We start from the raw sequence: 21,170 nt of genomic DNA, 5'->3' as shown, positions 1-21,170 counted from the left end.
GAGATGCTCACAATTGCCCCTAGGGATGCACGAGCATTTCGGCCACATTTCCCAACTACCCTGCCGTTCTGCTTACCTTGGGTGGCAGATGGAGGTGGCCCCAACTATTACAAATAGGAAAGGGGGGTGGGCTGACAGGTAATGGAATATTCTTTCTGTGTGTGGAAGAGAATTATCTAGAGGATTATGCCTGGCTATTGTTTGTCTGCACTTCAGGCAACCAAAGAGGACATTTTGTTGGTAACGTGGAGGTGAGACCTAAAGAAAGATGTAATTTCTGAATAGGCCCTTAAAAAACATGATCTATCTGCAAACACACAAGCACATATTTACATAACCCACTTAACTGGCATGAAATAGAAGGAGGTCTGAAAAGAGGACTTAATGTAGTCTCAGATTCTGAACAATTTTACTGAACGTTGAGGATAAACTGTAAGCATCATGTCACCTACATGCTTTGCTTTACAGATCCCATGGATGACACTCCTTTCCACCGCAGTGGTCGGAGAGATGGCTTCCATGCTTCGTCTGCCTTTCCAGTCTTTGCAGGAAAAGCGAATGCAGTAGTCTTATTGCAAATATTAAGAATTATAAGACTGTTCTTAACTCTCCCCTTGGCCATTTCCCGTCATGGGGATATTCACATACACGAAGGGAAGAGATCTTTTAGCAAACAAACATGGTTTGGGAAACACTGTAATTCAGAAAAACAGAAACGACCCGAGTGTTCAAGAGCTGGCCCTCGGTCAACTGTGACACGTGCCGTGGAAAACATTCGGGCACGGTAGCCAATCCGCAGGGGAAGTCCATTTCTGGAAACGCACCATTTGAGAACAGCCGAGCCCAGTCGGCAAGACCCAAAGGTAAGCAATGGGATGAACGCTTGAAGGCCACGTTGAATGAGACCCATTCCCGATCGAGGCCAATAAAACCATTCAACCAGGTCTTGGGGTCACCAATGTGGCTCAAAGCCCTTGCAGTTCGTGCTCTGGGACAAGAGGACCAAGTTCTTCCAGGGAGACTTTTCTAGCTAGCCTACCTAAGGCACGACATGGAAAAAGAGGGCGGGCTGCTCTTGCATCCCTTGGGGAGGGCACACACGGGTCGCACGGCGGGTACCTCATTCTTTTCCCAGAGCGTCAGCTCCTTCTTCGACTGCTCCAGCTTCTGGGACCGGTCCACCACGAAGTAGATGAGGTAGATGCTCCCCGCAAGTGAGAGAAGCACCAGGATGTTGGCAACAACCCTCAGGCAGATGGTCACCGCCCTGCGGGTAGAGGCAGCTTGAGGACGGGTCCGCTGCACTGCGCTCCAGACGCCGAGAGGCTCAGACGCCGGGTAGCGACGGGACCCACCTCCCGTCGTGTGAATCCTCGGCCCTGAAGAGTCAGTGCTCTTCCCTACCACCCCCTCCACCCGGGTCCAAATTCCTCATTTCCTAAGGGATCTACAGTGACTTACCAATCTGACCAACTACCATCGGTAGGATTTTAAACCAGCGTCATGAATCTGACCCTGTACATAGATTTATGCAGTGGGTGACTTCTGCTGTATTCTCAGCTCGTAGAACGGGCCCGGCACGTATGAATGTGGTGTAGCTATTGTCTAGATGAGCAAGCAAATACAGAGCAGCCGAATGCCATGAGATGGAACAGGAGCTTGCCCTGTCCTTCCTAACGCTGGGGACAACTCATGGACTCCAACTGGCTGACTGTTAGGGCATCTGCTTCTGACGTTGGGGCCCTGCCCTGGGTCTCAGGCTGGGTTTCCCTGCAGCCTCAGGCAATGGCCTGTTTGCAAGTACTTTATTTGGGACAAGATCCCAGGAGGTCTCGGGGCGAGAGTGTATGGTGCACCCGGCCACAGCTGGAGGCCACTGCAGGGCCTTCCCAGGGGCTGATGAGCCTCTTCTCAGGACGGTCCTCCCACAGAAAAGCAGGGAAGCTTTGGTCATCGCTCCTGTCCATACTGGTCAAGGGTGGCTCCCCGAGCACCAACCCCCAGCATTGCCCCCAGCTTCTCAGATTCCCGTGCAGGCACACTGATGGGGGTTTGGTGGGTGCCTTGGGGCAGCAGGTACCGGCCAGGGGGCGGGGCCTGTGCATGGCCCCCCCCTCCCCCCCCCCCCCGGCAGCAGGCACTGGAAGAAGCGTGGCCAGGAGGATTTGCAGGATAGAGGAGAGGTGTACCATCCTATCTGTAAAGCACAATTCCCCATCCAGCCCTCTGGATGACTTTGGGGTGCTCATGACACCTCCCTTTGCAAGAGTCTTGGCCCTGCATCTTGACTCCTCGGAGACATCACCTTGGAAGGCTTGTCAACAACAACTGAATGATACTTGTGTCTTAAGACCTCAAGGATCTGTTGCTAAGTAAAGTAGCCTTTGCTTAATTTAGAAAACTAGAAATTGGACCCCAAAATATCTCTTTGATCATCTAAGTGAAAGAAATCAGTTAACTTCAGGGGCGCCTGGGTGGGCTCAGATGGTAAAGCGTCTGCCTTCGGCTCAGGTCATGATCCCAGGGTCCTGGGATCGAGTCCCGCATCGGGCTCCCTGCTCCTTGGGAGCCTGCTTCTCCCTCTGCCTCTCTCTCTCTCTCTCTCTCTCTCTGTCTCTCATGAATAAATAAATAAAATCTTAAAAAAGAAAAAAAAGAAGTCAGTTAACTTCAGAACTCTCACCCTGTCGCCCGATCGAAGGAAGGAAAGACCACTTCTAAATACTGCTAACGAGCCGTTATAGTCTTTCCACATATCACCTTACTAGAAGGATGGATTTTAAGGAGAAAGAAACGCTGCCTGACAACGTGCGAAAATAAGATAGAGATGGTCTGGTAAGTTTTGTACCAAACTAAAATAGCTTATCAATGCCTGAAGTGTGGGGAGGGTCCATACATACAGGTTTTTGCTTTTCTTCTTTTCCTGTTCTTCCAGGATAGCCTCCTTTAAGAAAAGACACATCCTAATTAAAAGCTTAGCCTTGCTACTAATCATAAATCTTTAGAAATATTTCATGGTAAGAAATGACTTACTATTTTTAATTGAGATTTTATTGACATCAGTGCTTTGTATAATAATAAGTAAACGGAAAAGAAATCGGGGCTTGGGCAGAGGAGGCAGAAGGGCACATCATTTACATAAGTGAAAGGATCTAGATAGTTTTTTTCCCCCGAAGGGGCAGCATTTAGCGGTCTGCTCTGCTCAGTAGACCCAAGTCCCTGAGTGCATTTGATGACCTCATCCTCTGAGTTAACGGTAAAGCTCACATCCCCAGCGTGTTATGCATGTATTCACCCACCAGGTACCTGCAATATGGTCGCAATCCATTATGCAGAGTACCAAAAATACACCAACTGAAATTTTAGGGGGACGAAATGAAAAAATTAAAAGGAGGAGTTTTTCAATGTCTCTCCCTGCGTTCCATGGGATTGGTGGTGCGTGGTGGTGCCTGCCGGCCGACCCGCGGAGTCGCCCCCCTGCCTGGGGAGCGCCCCAAGGAGGACTGCCGGCGCCCGCAGCAGCCCGGCGGCTCCGCGGTGAAGGCCATGGTCGTGGCGGCAGGAGCCCTGACCTCCCCTGGCCCCGACACGTCACCCACTCACCCTGATGCTGTTCACAATGGCGGCGGTTTTGCTCTCGGCGGCCTCTGGGTTGCCGATGAGGTAATCCCAGGCACAGAAGACCCGCCAGCAGAAGGTGTAGTTCTCATTGGAGACACTGGCCAGGCTGTTGCGGGAGTTCTTAGCCATCCTGCAAGAGAGGGGCCGGGACCGGGCGCGGGAGAGGAGGGTCAGGCTGGGTGCTCTCTTCCCAGGACTGCTGCCCGTCCACACAGCGCCCTGGTGTGAACGAGAATGAGCAGCCCCATCCAGGGGCTGGGTTCAGCCCCCCTCGTGGGGAAAGGGCACTGGCCGGTTGTGGGGTGAGTCCATTTGCCAAGCGGCCTCTCCACCGTGGTGGCCAGGAGGTCACTGAGGGGTGTGCGCCCAGTGGGCCAGCCTGTCCCATCGCTGTGGGTGTGACTGTGAAATCAAACTCTCCTTAGAAGTGAATCAGCCTTCCTGGAGGCCCTGCCCATGGAGGGGCGGTGACCCCACCTCAGGGAGCCAGTCGGGTCCCTCCAGCCCACAGTGCTCCTTAGATGCATCTGAAAGGCAGGACTGTGCATCCCTCCTTTGTCCTTCAGACTGTTTCTCCGGTTATCCTTTCCCTCCATAGTTCCTTGTCCTGAGTTTGCCTCCATCTTTCTCTTAACCTGTAACATCTAGCAAAGGGCCTGTCTTGCAGGTGGGGCCTTGAGGCCCCCCAGAAGCTAAGTGGGAAAGCTTTTTGTGAACCGAAGGCCCCCAGGGCACTGTGCACCTCCTCAGGTTTTTATTGTTTGATGGTGATGATGATGCTTGTAATTGTTTTTTACCCCAAGCACTTGTATCTGCACGGGGCTAAGATGCCCCACGGGGCAGGAGACAAGACATATTGGGACACGCAAGGCAGACAGAAGTAGGAGGTGAGCCAGACCGGGAGGGGCTGGGTTCTCCCTGGTCTCAGAGCCTGCCCATCCGTGCACTTTAGCTAGCTCCAATATAGAAGCACACAACGTGAACGCCGGCAGGGAACCGGGCCATCTTCTGAACCAACCTGCCCATTTTATGAATGAGGCCCAGAGAGGGGACGGGAGTTGCCCTAGGTCTCATGGTGGGGATGGTGCAGGACTCCTGACCCCCAGCCACTTTGTTTTCCTTCCACTGTGCCTCCTCTCAGTGAGGACCTGGGTGTGCGAACCGCCTCATGACACGGATGAGCCTGGCCCTTGCAGGATTTGTAGCTAGGTCACTGGCAAACGTACAGCCAAAGGATGCTCTTTTGCTTTCTGTAATCTCTGGTCACTTAGACCATGTTGCTCCTGTCTCTGTGAGTGCAGTTACTAAATTGTCTGAAATTACATTAGTGTTAAGCCTACATGATTCTTATCTCTCCAGACCCACCCCGGAACCTGGCACAAAGCAGTGAACGTCGAATAAGTGTTGGTTAAAATGAGCAGATCTCTTTTAGCCTTAGTATCCTCATCTGCAAAATGGGTACTGTTATGCCTGGATGGTACAAGTTATTGACCAGATCGAGGTCATTCATATCATTCCTGGCATATGGAGAGAAACTGAGTAGCCATACTTTTTCAAGAGGATGATGAAGCTGTAAGCAAACACGGCCATCCCCACCAGGAAGTACGCCAAGGGCAGCCGGTAGCCAGCTCTCCCGATCCTTCGCTCCCTGCCATAATAGCCATAGAAGAGCACTGAGTACTGCAGATAACCCTGCCAAGAGAGCACTCAGCGTCATTTCCCACCCCAGGTTCTGGAGCTCCCGCACGGTCAGCCCTCCCTCGAGACAGGAGTGGGTCCAAGCGTCAACCTCACCCCCAGGGACCAGACGGTGTCCAGGTCTTGAGCAGACATCACGTGCTCCTTGGGGATGGTCTTGCTGGCTGTGCTTCCGAAGGGCTGGCCTGCAATGAGCTGGTAGAGAAAACAGGATGTCCCGTGATCCTCTGGGGCAGGGAAGGGGCCAGGAGAAAAGCGGTGGCCGATCCCCAGACCCCACGGCCTGGGAAGGCTCTGCATGTACAAGATCTCTTGCAGCTGCCTTTCTGCTTGGTTCTCGCTGAGGGAACAGTCATCCTGGGTGGGCCAATCAGCCTGCCTGGGTGTCCTCCCCCTGGGTCTCTACAAGTGGATTTTTGAGGTCACTGGGTTTCTGCACGGGACATAGCCCCATTTACTTCATGATGACGAAGTTTAGTTGAGAAGTGTGTTTTGTATCATCACGGTGCCTGTGAACTGGCCTGTATGCCGAACCCAGCCTGTCGCCTCCTTTTGTGTGGCCCAAGAGCTAAGAATCGTTTTTGCATTTTTAATTGGCTGGAAAAAAAAATCAAAAGAAGAAGAATATATTGGGACACTTAGGAATAATATGACAGTCAAACCTCAGCATCCGTAAATATCCATAAATAAAATTTGGTTTCATGAGTTCGTGTATCATCTTTCACACTGCGTGGGGGAGGGGAGGGGTGTGACCGAAAGCCTCAACTATCTACTACCCGGCCCTTCACGGAAGAGGTCGGCTGTGTCCTGCTTGAAAGCACGGATCATCCTTCCCATGAGGGTACTGCGGGCGGTCGCTTTACGAGACACGCCCACATCTCTCGTTTTGAACGAATGGCCCTTCTTAACTTCCCTAGACTAGTTCTTACCTCTGGAATGACAATAAAAGCACCCGTCATTATCGTGAGCACAATGTTAATTCCAAACAGCCATCTCAGGAATATGAAGTAGGAGGCAACACCAGATCCAAAATGACCTAAGAAAAAGGCCAGACAATAAGACCAGTGAAAAACAGTCTCAACAGGATGAACAGTATACAATCCCCACAGCGCAGAGTTCTCTGTACAGCAACCCTGCAATTTTTGGGGTATCAGGACAAAGACGAAGAATGTCATGATTGTACCAATCAGAGTGTTCCCCCAAAAGAGTCATTTACCGGGGCCAAGATGCTCATTAGTATTTCCACTTACAAGCACAGAAAAAAAAAAAAAACCCTAATTTAATAATTTCCCTAATGACATATTCACCTAAAATATTTGTCAAATTTACATTTCATGTATGCTCAGAAGAATCAGCATCTTTTGAGATTTGGATATATCTTTTTTTCATTTTGTATAGTTTTGAGAATTCCAAGGATTTTTCTTGGAATTATTTTGCCTTAATTTCAAGATATATAGCAATTTGCTAGGTACTCACATTAGGGGAAACTGGGTGAAGGAATTACAGGAACTTTACGACTTTTCTATACTGCTAAACTTTTCTGTATATTTTATTCTAAAACAAAAAGATGTATTCAAAACCAAATTTCTACTAAGAAACTAAGGGAGCATAGAAAGTAGATGAGGATGTGGGTGATTTGTGCCATCCTTAAAAAAAAACCTCTTGAAATTTTACTTGACGTTTAGTTTATGTTTGTCATAATAAATAGGCAAACACAAAACATCACAAAGAAAACAAAAACATTACCTATTCTGAGCTCACTAAATTAAAATCACTACTAGAATGAGTTTCTAGTAAACTTTTAGTGTGGCCCCCCCATTCTTATTCTGTAGGTATGGATTTTTTTGTATAAAATTGGTATCTCTCTACAACATACATCTTGAGTTATTAATGTATCATAAGCATTTTCTCATGCAAAAAATACTCTATAAAATAAATTTTATTGTTTCATCAACTGCATTTTCCATAATTTATTTAACCCATCCCCACTACTTGACACTTAAGCCTCTGACTTTTCACCGGGTAGGGGATTCACTAGGGTAAGTAAGTCTGCCATAAATAATTTCCCTCCAAGGGCAGGTTTCCTAGAAGCAGAGCTGGAGGAAGAGATCCAGCTCAGGTGACACACTGAGGAAGTGCTCTCTGGAGAAAGGGAGTGCGCGGTGGGGTGGGGGGGCAGGGGAAGTAGTGGGGGAGAGCTAAGCAAGGGTGTGGTCTCCCCTGGAACCTGGCTTCGCCAGATCCCATGGGGAACCCTGGAAGGCAAATTGCATAACACAGTCCGTCCACTTTGCACAAGGAGCCTGACTTGACTTCCCCTTACTCGGGCACTGCCTCCCTCTAGGCCCTCCCTTGGGGCCTGGGGAAGTGGGGCAAGTGAGGTGCGCCCAGCAGCAGGAACAGGGCAGGCCCAGGGCAATTCTGCAGGGAAAAGGGCAGCTGTGAGTCCCAGTATCAACACGCAGAGCAGCAGAGAAAAGCTGGACCAGGCAAGAAATCCGGGTGGGGCACCAACTTGGTCCTTATATATTGATTTTTGTTGTGGTTCTTGTTTCTCTGGTTGTTAGGGAGAGCACAAACATGATGAAGACTTTGGTTACAAATTTTAACTTTCCCCTGGAAACGCTGGTCCAATTTACATTCCCACCCACTGTGTAGGAAAAAAAAAAACCGCTAACTTCCATTGAAACGCTGAAAATTATTCTCTCTCCATTTGTCGGCTTTCAGCTTTGTTGTTTTAGGTATGTACTATTTCTTTTATAGGTAATTAAATACAGTGCTATTTTCCTTGATGATTTCCTTCTTTTCTCTCACCGTCAGACAGATTTGCATTCTGAGATCACGTGCTCTATATTTCCTTTAATTCTTGAGTGGCTCCCTATCTTCGATTTGATAGCTCCTGGAACCTTACAGAGAAGGGTCTAAACGTCCTCTTTCAAAGAATTGAATCAACTGTTCTAGTATCATCTATGATGCTATGCTCCAGTTTCGACTGCTGGAGTGTTTATAATGTACCTGGACATTTTGGTTATGCAAGTTCATTTGCATTTTTCTTTTTAAAAAAATTTCTTTTGGATGGGTTTCTTCCATGTAAGTCTTAACGATCATTTTGCTGAGTACAACAAAACAAAACAAAACATTACATTGAGATTTCTACTGGAATTGCATTAACCTTGTAAACTGATGTTGAGGAAATCCACATCTTCCAAATATTAAATCTTCCCATGTCTCTTCACAAGACTTTTAAAATACCCTGTGGCCCAATTTTACAGCCTTCTTCACTATAGACTCACTGTTAGGTGTATTCCTGGCCTTGTTTCCTGCGTGTTATATGCACGTGTGCTGTGTGTACATGTTTGTGAATATGTTGTGAAAGCCACTTATTTATTTTTCAGAACATGCTTTCTGAACGGTTCCAATCGCCGCTAAGAAAATGCAAATTTCCGAGGCTTTGTTTGGCAGTTGTTCACATGACCCTCTTACTCTTCTGCGGTTTTCCACCTGACCCTTCAGGGTCCGTGCTGGGTCCGACTCCCGAATGAACGGCCAGAACAGCAGAGCCACAGTGAATGTGGGGCCGCTCTTGTCCCAGGGGCAGTGGTGGGACAGATGTCTGTCCCCCCAGTCCTACGTCCAACTCCACTCCACACCACGTGCAGGGGGCCCTGGCGGCGCCGTGCAGGGACCGGGCCGCCCGGACCTTTCTCAGGCCGCTGGCCCCCGACTCCTCCGAGCGCCCAGACTTACTCTCAATTTTCTTTATCCTCATTTCCCAGGGAATGAAGATGACCATGAAGTTACAGGCCAGACGCACAAACTTCCGCCAGAGCTGAAAAGGAGGGGGCAGGGTGAAAGAACATCACAGTTTGTCACCGTGGCAATGCCTTTGGGATGCTAAGGTCCTGAGTGGACCACAGGCTCCCAGACACACTGTCTGATGGCTTTAATCATGCTCTTGCGGGACTTTGGCCAATACTAGGCCCGAAGCAGCGCCCTTGTCTCCTCCGTGCTCCCGTTCGGGGGAGGGCACCTGCTTCGGGCTCTGAGCAGTGCTGTTTGTACCCAGGTGCCCATGCTCCGGAGTCACACCTGTCTTACTCCTCCCGTTCCTGCTCCGGGCACTAAATGCAGTGGCAATGACTTGAGGAATAAAGTCCAAATGCACCCAGTTGACCCCGCTCTAGGGAGCGGGGCCCAGGAATCCACGTGGCCAGCAAACTGCCCAGGTGATCCCAGTTCCCTGTTTTGGGGACGAGGAGTCTAGAACACACCCGGAATGTGAGCCCTCGTGCGCCTCCCGCCCTGTGGCTATGTTTGCCTCCCACCCTTTCTCCAGGCCACCACTGCCAGTGGTGACATCTGGAAATTTGTCTTGTGTGTTTAAGATGCAATTGTCAAGCGTTCGAAATCTGTATTTTTTCCCCCTTCTCCTCCAAGGAGAATAAAGTAGAATGTGCCCTGACCCTGGCTCAGCTCTCCCACAAGTATTGGCAGGCAGTTCATTTTAACACACAAACAATCTGGGTTTGTGTTGGAAGCAAATTATATCATTGCAGAAAGAAGGCTTGCAAATGTAATTACAACATTCTGAACTCTGAGACGGCACATGGTCCTGATGCAGACACGCACGATAATGTCTTTCAGCATGTGTCTGCTAAGGCCAGAACGGCTGCTTGTAAATGAAAATCTGTTTGAATTTTATCAGACGTTGCAATTGTTTGTCTTCTGTGCACGATTCCAGACCCGGCTCAAACCTAACCACACCCATGATGATTTCACATAGCTTCTCTGGAGAGAGAAATAGATCCTTCTCTCTGTAAACCTCCCAGCAATCAATATTCCTGTAACGTTGACCTTAGCCTACCTCGTGTTGCCTTGAGATCTTTCCTATGGTGCACATGCTTTAGCATGGAGGGGAACACCAAAGGTTTTGCTCTTGCATCCCCTACGGCATGCAGAAGCAGGGTGCTCAAACGTCCTTGGGGGTGGGTTTGGTGTTGGAAAGCATCTGAATTTCTGGCCCACTGGGAGTGAAGTCCCGAAGTGTCAGAGGCCCTGGGGCGGGGTGGGGGGCACACCTGAGTTGTAGCTCCAGTGCAACTGGATCCTACTATGCGCTCCTGGGAAGGGATTTTCTTTCTCTGGGATTCAATTTCCTCGTCTATATGAGAAGCAAGGTTCAATCAGTGGTATTCAGAGTTACTCTTCCAATTTAAATTTTGGTTGAATTTCAGTGCTGGAACACACTAAAGCAGAGTAACTTTTGTAGGTAAGAGAGAAAACCCTCCCCCCCTGCCTCAGGTGCTCATACAAGAAGTCAGGGGGCCCCTGACTCAGCTTCCAGGGCCCTGAACCCCCGACACTCATTCTGGTAAATGCAAATCTACACCAGCTTCCTCAAGGGGCTTCCCAGAGGTAAAGGTGATTGAAAAACGTGATTTGTTGATGGCCAGGATTCAGTAAGGCATGAGAAAAATATGCTTCTCTTGATTTGCACAAAATCTCCATGGAAAGCTCTGACACTCTGAAATGATTTGAGGTTTTAAGAGCAACGCAAAAACCTACCAAAGCAAAACCAAAAGCCAGACTTGGAAGAAATAGGTCTTAATTGTGGGCCTGGGTTATTGGGTATCAAAAATAAGAATAAGCTCATTCTTTCTCATTTGGAATGTAAATTTGCCTGGAATAAAGGTGTTCTGAAAACACATATTACAGTTTATGAAAGATGAATTCATTCAGAGCATGTCCTGAGCACCTGTGTGTGTTTCCAGGACCGAGGATGCAAACAGACAACACATGTAGGATGTCAGCGGGTGCACAGCTTACACCCAGGTAGAGGGAAGGCGGCCGCAGACGAGTCAACGCCACAGGGTACGTGGTCCATTAGGATGGAGGAGAAAGATCTTTTAAAGAAGGGGATCAGGAGAGGTCCCTCTGGGGAGGTCACACATAAGCTGAGACTTGAATGAAAATCGATATTTCCAAAAAGAATAAATTAGTAGAGGAACTATCTAGGAGGCCAGGGCAGCCAAGAACATCTGTGAGTTAGCGTGTGCTGGGCATTTTACTACAGAGGATGGAAGAGGGGTAAGTGAGGTAAGATCCAGTAGGAAAGCAATGGCCAGATCAGTAGGTCATGGGAAGGAGTTAGATTTAATTCTAAGTGTAGTAAGAATCTATGTATCTGTCTGTGTATCCGTGTATCTGTCTGTGTATCCGTGTGTCTGTGTATCTGTGTGTCTGTCTGTGTATCCGTGTGTCTGTCTGTGTATCCGTGTATCTGTGTGTCTGTCTGTGTATCCGTGTGTCTGTCTGTGTATCCGTGTATCTGTGTATCTGTGTGTGTATCTTTGTATCTGTCTGTGTATCCGTGTATCTGTGTATCTGTCTGTGTATCTGTGTATCTGTGTATCTATGTATCTATCTGTGTATCTGTGTATCTGTCTGTGTATCTGTGTATCTGTCTGTGTATCCGTGTATCTGTCTGTGAATCCGTCTATCTGTGTATCCGTGTATCTGTGTATCTGTCTGTGTATCTCTGTATCTGTCTGTGTATCCGTGTATCTGTCTGTGTATCCGTGTATCTGTGTATCTGTGTGTGTATCTTTGTATCTGTCTGTGTATCCGTGTATCTGTGTATCTGTCTGTGTATCTGTGTATCTGTGTATCTATGTATCTATCTGTGTATCTGTGTATCTGTCTGTGTATCTGTGTATCTGTCTGTGTATCCGTGTATCTGTCTGTGAATCCGTCTATCTGTGTATCCGTGTATCCGTGTATCTGTCTGTGTATCTGTGTATCTGTCTGTGTATCCGTGTATCTGTCTGTGTATCCGTGTATCTGTGTATCTGTCTGTGTATCTCTGTATCTGTCTGTGTATCTGTGTATCTGTCTGTGTATCTATGTATCTATCTGTGTATCCGTGTATCTGTGTATCTGTCTGTGTATCTCTGTATCTGTCTGTGTATCTGTGTATCTGTCTGTGTATCCGTGTATCTGTCTGTGAATCCTTCTATCTGTGAATCTGTGTATTTGTGTATCTGTATGTGTATCTATGTATCTGTCTGTGTATCCGTGTATCTGTGTATCTGTCTGTGTATCTATGTATCTGTCTGTGTATCCGTGTATCTGCCTCTGTATCCATGTATCTGTCTGTGTATCCGTGTATCTGTCTGTGTATCCGTGTATCTGTGTATCTGTCTGTGTATCTTTCTCTCTCTCTCATCTATCGTTATCTTAAGTAAGGCCTGGCACAAGTGGTTTCGTGTTTCGAGGATTGCCACGGCTCCTGTGTGGAAAAGAGTGGGTTACAGGGGGATGTGCACGGAAGCAGGAGGACCTGCCAGTCTATATACCATCATGGGCAGGTGTCAAATCACATCACGAAGGCTCTCGGGCAGGGGGACCTCCTTTGTTGGTATGGTATGAGACACAAAGAACATAGACTATTAGAGCCTGAAGGAACCTTGAGAATCAAACATGAAAACCAAAGTCAGAACAGGGAACCAATAGCAGAGGGATCTGAGGGTCCTGACTCCTGCCGGCGGGACTTCTCGGGTCCCCGTGCTCTCACACACTCACACCTGGCTTCCTTCAGAAACACAGACATGTGCTGGTGCTGAAGGCAGACTGTCGGTAGTGAGCTGGCATTGAGGGGAGACCCACGTGAACAGGGGATGCAGACTGGAGAGAGTGGGAGGGGGCGGCTTCCCAGGAAGCCTTGTGTGGCAGCTCTGTGAGTGGGGACTGGGGTCTCGGTGCCTGGAGTCACGGAAATGGGGAGCTCTATCACACCAAATTGACCGTTTGGAAAACAGTTACTGTCTTCAGCATATAAACCAAGGACTATGAATAGACGGGCTGCAGGCAGTACCCCGGCTGGCTAGGTCCCTTCAGTTTTCTCTACCTGGCAGCTGGAGCAGCATAGGAAATTTTCCGGGGTGAAATAAGGTGGAGGAACGCAGTTCTGAATCTGGGGAGGGGAAGAACCGAAGCGTGAAGAAGACAGGGTGGGAGAATGATTTTTCTTGGGCATTTTACTGTGTCTCCGGAAGACAGAAGAAGCCGAGTCTGGGCTAGTTCATTACCCCAGGGTCTAGAACAAAGTGTGGCGCACAGGTTAAACTGAACTGGGTTGAACCACTTTCTGTGGGGCCCTTGATCCTAGAAAGGCAGGCAGCTGGGTCGGCCTGGTGCCGGCGGAAAGCCTTGGGGCAAGCTTAGGTGAGGCTGAAAATTCAGATTCCCTTTTCTCATTCTAAACACCTTGCTTCTAATAATTCAGCCCATTATCAAATTACGCCTTAATCCATATTGATCTTACTACTGTGGCTAAAAGTTGCAGTACTTTTCACTCTTACATATTACAGGTTGTCGGAACCCAAGTGAAGGACCTTCCAGTATTTCCAAGTGTTTTCCCATAGCATTTCATACTGTCTATTTAGGGGAAATAAGGAGGGAGCACATATGTTTATTGTTCAAAAGATAATTTTGTTTTCTGTGTTTCATCCATAAGCTCCATCATAGTGTGACAGGCATACGCAAGCGGTCATGGCTAATCTTGGTCATAAGACTAGATTCGAGTTTTCAGGCAGAGTCTGTGGAAAGTAAGGGGACAGCCAAGGCAGAACCTGGGGGATCCTCTGAGATTTTATACTTTTTCAGTTAAGTAAAATTTATGGCCAGCTTTAATGTAAACTTCATTAAGAATACTTTTTTGTTTCAGAAAATCTAAAAAGGGTGCATCTTTTGTCTGTTAAAGTATAACAAACTTTTTAAAAAAAATACAATATCCAATATTGGCAAGAATATTATGAAACGGTATACCTGTTGTATATGGCAAGACCAACTATCAAGTGTTTGGGGAAATAATTTATTAATATTTATCAAGAGCCGAAAAATGACTTACATTTTTTTCTACAGTGATTATAGTTCTGGCATTTATCCTAGGAGAGGAATTTTAAAAGGTAGGAAAAGGGGGCGCCTGGGTGGCTCAATTAAGCGTCTGCCTTTGGCTCAGATCATGATCCCGGGGTCCTGGGATCGAGTCCCGCGTCGGGCGCCCTGTTCAGCGGGGAGCCTGCTTCTCCCTCTCCCCCTGATCGTGCTCCCTCTCTCTCTCAAATAAATAAATAAAATCTTTAAAAACATAAACAAATGAGAGGTAGGAAAGGCAGTATGTGTAAAGATATTCTTTGCAGGGTTATTAATAATAGTGAAAAATTACAGACAACTTACATATTCTCCAGCAGACAAATAACTAGTTAAGTTAATGTATGTTTGTCTGTCATGGAAAATGATTTTGTGTAAATAATACAGAGCAACATGGAAAAATCCTTCTGTTATGGGTGGGGTTAAGTGAAAAAAGAAGCAAGACAAAAAGGCTTGTATACTATAAATACACTCAGTGAAAATTATATATTCAGTGACTGGAATGTGAGATTCAAAAAAAGATACTATATAAGGGTATGATTTTTTTCTTTGTCTTCTAAACATTTATGAATATTATGGTAATGTCTCTCTAAACAGATAACTTCAATATAAGCTAAAGTTTAGCGTTAAGGAACTGAATGGAAAAATTAACAAACAAAAACCCTAGCATTGAATTATAAAGTGAGCGTTGAAATATATCTGCAACTTTCTAATTACAAGACATGCAGTAAACAAAAAAAAAAAAAATCCTACACGTATTGGGTGGGAACAGGTCAGGAAGGGCGCTAGATCATTTTTTCAAGGGAAGATGCCATTTCTCGGACAAGTAAGGCTCACCCAGGGTCATGTACAATCGGTAGGTGACCACATCCGGGACTAAGCTCCAGGTTCTGGGACGTGCAGACCTTGCAGCTCACGGCACTGCTCTCCGGCTGCAATGGCTGATGGGCACAGCCCGTGTGCAAAGACAAGCACAGTGGCCCACAACCTCCTGGCCCCAAGACCACAAGAGGGGGTGGGAGTGCCCATGAACGCGCACGCTCTCACCTCTGCACCTGCTGCTTGGTAGCCACGGGTCCTGGTCAGCCTCCCTTCAAACTTCAGCACAATCTCCTTCGCTCGCCTGAGAGAAGAAAAACATGACAGTGAGCACAATTTTATCATACCTGCTATCTTGGCAAAACGTGCGGAAGTACGACGGGAGCAGGCGGGCAAAAGGTGGGCGACAAGATGCCGCCGCAGCACGACGTGGCTATGCAGAGAGGCGAGTCGTTCCTTTCCTGACCTCCGGTAACCAGAAAGCTCCCTAGAAAATACTTTCTGGAAAAAAAATGCTTAAGTGGATAAATTCTTAGAAAATGATGAATCAATGACAAAATGAGTTGCAATGAATTCCTAAAGCCCTTCCCTGATTGTTGTCTGGGAAATGATCATGAGCAGGTGGCGGGGGGAGTCCTGGCAGCGGGCACTAGGGGGTCTCACCCTTCCCCTCAACCTCAGCAGCCTTCCTCCTGCAGCGTCAGAGAAAGTCAGACCTAGCCTCGGAGAGCCTGCCTCGAGGAAAGAGCAGTATCCACGTAGCCGCAAAGGATCTGATTCAGACTACACCAACTGCTGACACGCTAACTGACCACTTTGGTGAGCTGACCTGATGTCTCCACCTAAATGATTAATCCTTGAAATGCACTGAATTCATTGGGATAGATGGTTAAATCCACACCTACAGGAACAGCAGGATTCGACAATTAATATTAGCACCAGTGGGACAGACAGCCGTCAAGGACACTTAGAGGTGAATGTCACCTTCAAGGTGACCGCATCTGACGCTGCGTTGATGAGACCCTCGTTATCCATGGCCAGCCCCCCCTCCCCTTGATTATGCTCGGTGCTGAAGGGCTTGGTTCTTTGGAGTCCCTCGATCTCCAGTCTGCCCCGTTCGCCGCCGGGGCGTCTTGCGTGTACACCCCAGCGGTCTTTTAGCAACACGCCCTGCTGCTGAGTCTTTCCCTGAGAGATGCAGGACCTGGCTGACTCCCTTTCCCAACGAGGGAAACGTGAGCTAATCAGAGTGTTTGCTGGGGTTTGGAGCGCTGTGCCCTCCTTGCCATCATCCCAGCTCCCGGGCCCCGCCCAAGCCCTGGCTTCATTCCGGTCAGAACCACAAATGCAGGCAGGGGTGAGGGTTGATGCCCTACCCTGCCCAGCATCTAAAAGACAGAGGCCTATACACGTGAAATCGCTTGTTCCATCTCATGGTTTATAGTTTTCTTCTGGCAAACATTATCTGCATACTGACTTGGGTCAAGCAGAGCAAGACACAAGGTACATAAGACAGAGTCATGGCACTGGGAGAGCCCTCGCTAACAGGGCGAAGGAGTCCTGGGGCCACAGTAACTGGGAGAGAGTGGTGGCGGTAAGAGTATGCGAGAGGGCGGGGCTGGACCTGGGGGACCAGGGAGAACCCACGTCACCTGGGCCTCCTCACAGACCCATGCTGACTCAAGGGCACCGTCCACTTGCTCCCCACAAGGGACATGGGTCTGCACCGCGCCCTCCCAGACAGGTGGTTGTTGCTCCAGACTCAGCGAGGGCTCCCCACTTTTCTCTGCATCCGCCCCCTCCCTGGCTCCCCACGCGGTCAGGCTTCAGTGGTCTCTGTGCTTTCCAGACGCCTCAGCAGGTCCAATGAGTGAGGCATTGCTCTAGCAGCTTCTCGAGGTGACAAGGGAGGAGACGTGGGGGCCAGGGGATGATAAATGGAGGTGCTCAGAGGACGAGCCACCTCTGAGAGCCTGACCGCTGGCCGGGGCAACCAGTGGGGCGCTGATGGTCCCTGGGCCGAGCCCCTGGCCAGGCGTCAGTGCGGAAGGCCTGGTTTACCTTTTTATTTGTTTGTTTTTAAAGATTTTATTTATTTATTTGACAGACAGAGACACAGCAAGAGAGGGAACATAAGCAGGGGGAGTGGGGGAGGGAGAAGCAGGCTTCCCACTGAGCGGGGAGCCCGATGTGGGACTCAACCCCAGGACCCTGAGATCATGACCTGAGCCGAAGGCAGACGCTTAATGCCTGAGCCACCCAGGCACCCCAGGTTTGCCCTTTCGATAGAAAAGTTATCATTTGCTGTGCTCTGCCTGCAGGTCGAAAAGACTCAGTCTCTTACTAATAATGAATGATCATTAATTACTAATTAGTAATTACTAATTACTCCTTCTAAGCCTCAATAAGCAATCATCAGGAGCATTTCTGCACGATTTTTTAAAAAAATTCTGATACAGCACATGACTTTTTGTTTTAGGATAAATTTCCGCAATGATTCCTTTGGCGGAGTTCCTCTGTTTCAATAGAACATTGGAGTCAGGGTCAGAGAGCCTGGGTTTAAAGCTCAGGGCCGGCTCCCGGAGGCTGTGCATCCTGGGGTAAGCCACTTCACATCTCTGAGTATCAGTCTTCTATCTGAAACTGCCATCCTCACTCAAGGGAACAGATGTGGGGGGAGCCGATACTAGACATGGAGGATTCAGCCAGAAACCGCTGAGACTACAAACGACAGGCGCCCTCAGCCATCTGCCAAGCCACCCAAGGACCAGCCGGCTGCCTCTTGGGCCAGCCTGGAAGAGAATGCCTGCATGGGGGAAGCTGACAAAGCCGCAATTTGGTGGGAGAGAAATGCAAAGCCTGATGGCTGACCTGGGGAGGAGGGGCTGTGTGCTTGGCATCCAGAAAGTGGCACTAACAAGGTTCTGATCCTGTCCATGCCGGGTGCCCAGTGATCCGGGCTGCTGTCTGTTTCTGCACTTGACAGGTCAGAGTAGTTCGGTGAGACCATTCAATTAACTCCCTCTGCTGTGACCCCGGGCATCAGCATCATCCATCAGGACTCACTGGCGGGGGCGTGACTACCGTGTATCAAAGACGGCGCGAAGTCCCGTTTAACCCTGGGACTCTCCGTGGGTCTCCGACTTCAGTAGGCGGAAGAATCCACCTGAATGCATGTTAAAGATACTGCCCCCCTCCAATACTTTCTGATTCAGCAGCTCTAAGGGCAATCAGGGATTCTGAATCTTTAACAAACACCTGCTTGCTTAGCGCGGCACAGTTTTGGAAGCAGGAGGCAGGTGCCATTCTGCACCATCACCTCAGCTTTAAAGAGAAAGAAAAGCGGCCGAGACATTAAGAGAGCTACCCAACACTGCATGGCTAAGGATTGGGAGGCAGTATTCGAATTCAGGCAGCCCGTCTGCAACTCTTTAGCTGTTCACTGTTATCTAAACAGGTTGTCCAGGGCGACTCTTAGTATCATCGTTATCTGGTTTGCCATGGAATCTGGTTTCCCCCCAGAGGGAGTAATAGCCCAGCGGGTGAAATTACCATCTGCTTTCATTCCGGCTTATAGACTTGTCTCCGGGGAGTTTGGTTATTTTGTTCACCTCTAGACACAATGCTAAAATCTAATGCTTGAAAGGGAGGTAGAAAACCACAAACACCAACACACACACACACACACACACACACACACACACTCCCAACCCAGACACACACACACACACACACACACACACACACTCCCAACCCAGACACACACACACAGACACTCACAGAGATACTGGCCACCTTGAGGCCCTTGTGACTTCTCTGAGTCAGATCAAGAGTGCCTGCCCGCCACTCTCACGTGGGTCTTTGTGCTCATTTTCTTGGGCAGGACAGGGCGATTTCATGGAAAGCGTATTTGCAATAATCAATAATGGCTGCCAAAGCCCTTACCTCAGTGCTCCCAGCTTCTGCCCCATGGTCCAGGGTCTGCAGCGAATGTTTGCCATGAGATCTTTCTGGAACTGTATATTCTGGAAGATTTGTTCTGGATCATTGCTGTCCCCTGTCTCATCAGCATTAAAGCTGTCATCCAAGTTGCTGAATGGAGTGGGGCATTAAGGAGGAAATCTGATTAGTAGAATTGCTTCCAGCAAAGATCTTGCCTGGGGCACATTCAGCATCTCGTTGCCCCAGGGTCATCTGTCTGAAGTTTGTATGAGAGAATGGGGCAGTCTTGGACAACCCCTGAAGCACATTCACTGGCATCTGTCACTTTGGTTGGTCAGTGAAAGAAAATGGTTTGTCTGGATGAAAGGTTTTAGCAGAAGACGTCATAGAAGGAGACAAGAGGGTGCTTATGAACAATTCCTGAATAGCAGCATCTTTGGTGCCCAAACAATTTCTATTTCAGGCTGATTGAAATAATCAGCTCATTTCAGAGACAGGGCTCCTCCTTGTCCCCCAGCTCTGTAGGCAAAATAAAGAAAAGCCAAACGCTGTCATCCAGAGACCCCTCCCTGCATGCCCACTTCCATCCTTGGAAACTGAGATAGTGGAGGCAGAACGGGCAGCAACGTCTAGAAACAAGAATGTAGCCGAGCAGATTTACATGTGCAGACATTACAGGGAAAGAGTTACTGTGTAGGAGAACTGTTTTTCCACATGTAGCAACATTTATTCCCAATAACAATTAATATGCTAATCTTAATGCAACTTTTCAGGAGGAGATGATGAGTATTCTGCTATTTGATCAATGATGCCCTTAAAAGTAAGAGGAAATAATTCCTTTGCTTTTCCCGGATTCAGACGGTTTTTACTTACTCATAAGAGAATTTTCTCCAATTTCTCCAAATTAATGGAGGTTTTAATATACCTTTATAAACATCTAACAGATTCGAACAGCACTCTCCCACTTGTTCTTAGCCCAAAGCCCTTTCCAACAGACACCTTATTTATTATGAGAGATGAATCATCTGCTCTCTCTTGACATTGCTGATTGAATCAGCAGAGAGAAAACAGAAAAGGCATGCCTGTGGGTTTGGCCAGGTTGGGGTACCTTGGATTTGGGTCCCCTGGTCAATAAGCAGGTGGCCAGCCCCACTGTACAAAAGCCCAGAGAAAGGAGTTTCTGAGTTCATTCTGAAGGAGAGGGGAACGGGATGGGGACTCTGTCCTCTGGTCAGATGCAGGCAAGGCTCTGGGGTGACTTGGGCTCCATTCCTCCACTGTCCGGCCGACGGAGGCGGGGGCCGACTCACCTGAGCAGCAGGGACTCCTGGTAGAAGTAGTGCTGGCTGGTATTTCTCCGGATGCTTCGGTAGCGCTGGCATGCCTTTGAGGGTTTCATGGGGGCTGACCTGCTGCCAGTGACCTCTAGGGGCCGGCAGGGTCCCAGGAGGCCGGCTGCTGGGGTCTGCTCCAGCTGAGGCTTCTGCAGGGGAGCTGCTAGTCGCCGTGCTCGCTGGTTCTCAGGAGCAAGAGTGCGTGTCGGCAGCTGGTCCTTGACGAGGACTCCAGTTGTGCATAATGTAATGCTGAGGTGGCCGCGGCAGCCGAGATTGGTTGAGATTGGTTGGAGTCTGGGCAGACAAAGGCGGGAGGCTTGGCCAGGCTGAAGCAGGGATCGCTAGGTGCTGCCCAGAGCCTCACATCTGTGACCCCTCGCACCCAGACAGGGCTCTGCGGTTTGCAAAGCGCTTTACATCCGTTCCTGTGACTGGTGTTGACAAAACAGAGCGCAGGGCACAGGTTTTTTTTTTTTTTTTTTCCCTCATTTTTACCTCTCAAGAAAGAGGCTTGGAGTAAGAATCTTGCCTGTGTTCGAACGGCAGAGGCCAGGAGAGGAAGTCATAACGTCTTACATGTTTTTCAAATTTTTTTCTCAGCTTTCTTTTTCCACTTGGAGAGAAGTCAAATCCCCAGAAATGTTGCACCACAAATATTGCAAACCCCCAGACTGGATCCTCTAGTCGCTGACATTTTGCCCCTTCTGCTTTATTGCTATCTATTTACTTTTCCCCCAACATCATTTACAAGTATGTTTCAGAAATAATGGCACGTCTCCCCGAAAGATTTCAGTGTGATATCAATAATAATCAAATTGACAT

General features: G+C 48.5%; 1 protein-coding gene across 1 annotated transcript in view; it reads right to left on the bottom strand.

Annotated features, from left to right (window-relative positions):
* TMC3 (transmembrane channel like 3) overlaps positions 1-20,410 on the bottom strand; it is a 34,815-nt gene extending 14,405 nt beyond the window's left edge. Inside the window, exons 1-10 of the mRNA XM_027571778.2 lie at positions 20,322-20,410; positions 19,015-19,161; positions 15,298-15,373; positions 9,067-9,148; positions 6,249-6,355; positions 5,416-5,514; positions 5,171-5,313; positions 3,604-3,751; positions 2,901-2,944; positions 1,120-1,267 (exon numbers count right to left, since the gene is read on the bottom strand). Of these exons, the coding sequence (XP_027427579.2) occupies positions 1,120-1,267; positions 2,901-2,944; positions 3,604-3,751; positions 5,171-5,313; positions 5,416-5,514; positions 6,249-6,355; positions 9,067-9,148; positions 15,298-15,373; positions 19,015-19,161; positions 20,322-20,410 (1,083 nt within the window). The remainder of the gene's footprint in view (positions 1-1,119; positions 1,268-2,900; positions 2,945-3,603; positions 3,752-5,170; positions 5,314-5,415; positions 5,515-6,248; positions 6,356-9,066; positions 9,149-15,297; positions 15,374-19,014; positions 19,162-20,321) is intronic.
* Positions 20,411-21,170: the final 760 nt, after the last annotated feature.

The sequence above is a fragment of the Zalophus californianus genome, chromosome 6 (genome assembly GCF_009762305.2).
Source record: "Zalophus californianus isolate mZalCal1 chromosome 6, mZalCal1.pri.v2, whole genome shotgun sequence".
NCBI classification, from domain to species: domain Eukaryota; kingdom Metazoa; phylum Chordata; class Mammalia; order Carnivora; family Otariidae; genus Zalophus; species Zalophus californianus.
The sequence above is the reverse complement of the archived record's forward strand: the minus strand, read 5'-3'. Positions and strand labels throughout refer to the sequence as shown.